The sequence below is a fragment of the Ammodytes marinus genome (assembly GCF_949987685.1).
Source record: "Ammodytes marinus genome assembly, chromosome: 13".
Lineage (NCBI taxonomy): Eukaryota > Metazoa > Chordata > Actinopteri > Uranoscopiformes > Ammodytidae > Ammodytes > Ammodytes marinus.
The window spans coordinates 30,789,554-30,791,297 of record NC_137217.1 but is presented as its reverse complement, the minus strand read 5'-3'; the positions used below and the strand labels follow the sequence as shown (position 1 = coordinate 30,791,297).

Here is a 1,744-nt window from a genome sequence, read left to right as displayed (position 1 = left end):
CTCTCCCAATCCCAGAGGGCGAGACAATGAGCAGCACAGAGCACTGGGGTCTCAGGGCAGATATAACCTCCTCACACCTGGGCTCCATCAGCCAATCACTGCCTCACACACCTGACTGCAGTGAGCGAATCAGTCACCATTCTCACGGAGCCGAAAGATTCCGTGTCCTCACAACTACATACTAAAGTACAGAAGAGTTTTAGGGCCACAGGAGAGGAAAAAAAATCAGATAAGGAAGATTTTTTTTTCATTGTGTCGAGAAATGTCAAGAATAAAGACGAATACTCCAAAATGCTATTGGAGTTAGTGCGGGATTTATGTATTTTTTAGCATGCTACAATTGACGTGCATGTATTGGGACATCCTAAATGTTTTTCTGGCATACTAAATAGTAGGGAAGTATGGGCCTAGGCCGTGCATTAACACTGGATTTTACACAGTATAGACGGGTAGTAGCGGATCATGAAAAGATATTCTATAATTTAGACAAAGTGATTTTAAAAAAACAAGCGTTTTCCAGAATGGCTGACTCCACCTCTAACGGTCTACATCTTACCTACTGTATAAAAATCCACCGAAAAGGAAATAAATCCAATGCACGAGTCGGCTAAGGGAAAGTTTTCAGCTCATTGTTTTTCCAGATGTGATAGAACCAGACATAGACATCTCTCTAGCCAGTTGCTGGATTCATTGTTGACGATTTACAAGTTCTTAAAAAACCTACTTCACCTTAAAGACCTACTTCACTGGTGGAAATACGAAGGTGTATTGAACTCTGAGATCCTATGTAGTATGAATGTGCAACCATTTTAGAAATTGGTTCATCTTAGCCTGAGAAAAGGCAGAAAGAGTGTTTTATGGTCTCACTGTCTAACCCTACATTTTCCCCATGTGTCATCATCACACATGGGAAACTGTAGGGTTAGGATTAACAGGACAGCTGGGCCAAGGGAAGACTGAGGGAAGAAAAACCTCATTCATTATTTTATAAAAGCGATTTTATAAAGATAGAACGCCGGTTCCGTATGGGTGAAGTATTCCTTTTAGTATTTTCTTTTCTTTTCTCTCTCTCTCTCACACACACACACACACACACACACACACACACACACACACACACACACACACACACACACACATCTGAATATATATATATATATTTTTTCACAAATGATTCAATCCCATTTCTTACTGTGTCCTTTCCCCCTCTGCTGCAGCTGTGTGCAGTAAACCCTGTCTCCATGGAGGAAAGTGCATTTCTCCCGACAAATGCCGCTGCCGCCCGCCTTACTCCGGCCTGCACTGTGAGGAGAAGAAGAAGTTCCGCTACTAGTGTGTCCTACTAGCCTGGCACCGCCCGCCTGCCTACTTCCGCTCAATTTTCATTTCCCTTCAGTAGTCAGTCTGGGTCTGCGGTAAATTCTTAGGTTTTCTACAGGCAGATTTTTGCCAGTCCAATCAGCGAACAGAGGGAGTGGCTCAGAAGCCGGCGCATGACATGGTTGGTTGGCAGATCCAGAGGGGCACTGGGCAGATCCAATAGTTTTAAAACTTCAACAGACACCCACCTTCAAGTGAGTTAACATTTGTCAATTGAGTGATTCCAGACCTTCTTTACAAATGAAATGAAGTACGATGGACTGGTAGGAGCAGGCTAGTGTTAAAGGTCATTTAAGCCAAATAAGGGAATTTTATTTTGGTAGTTTTTAAGTTTTTTTTTAAATTTCTTTATACCATATGATAT

At 42.2% G+C, this 1,744-nt stretch overlaps 1 protein-coding gene across 1 annotated transcript in view; it reads left to right on the top strand.

Moving 5' to 3' along the window:
* Nucleotides 1-1,474, top strand: part of seraf (Schwann cell-specific EGF-like repeat autocrine factor) — a 5,707-nt gene extending 4,233 nt beyond the window's left edge. Inside the window, exon 5 of the mRNA XM_080040133.1 lies at nt 1,218-1,474. Within this exon, the coding sequence (XP_079896259.1) occupies nt 1,218-1,333 (116 nt within the window). The 3' untranslated portion in view covers nt 1,334-1,474. The remainder of the gene's footprint in view (nt 1-1,217) is intronic.
* Nucleotides 1,475-1,744: the final 270 nt, after the last annotated feature.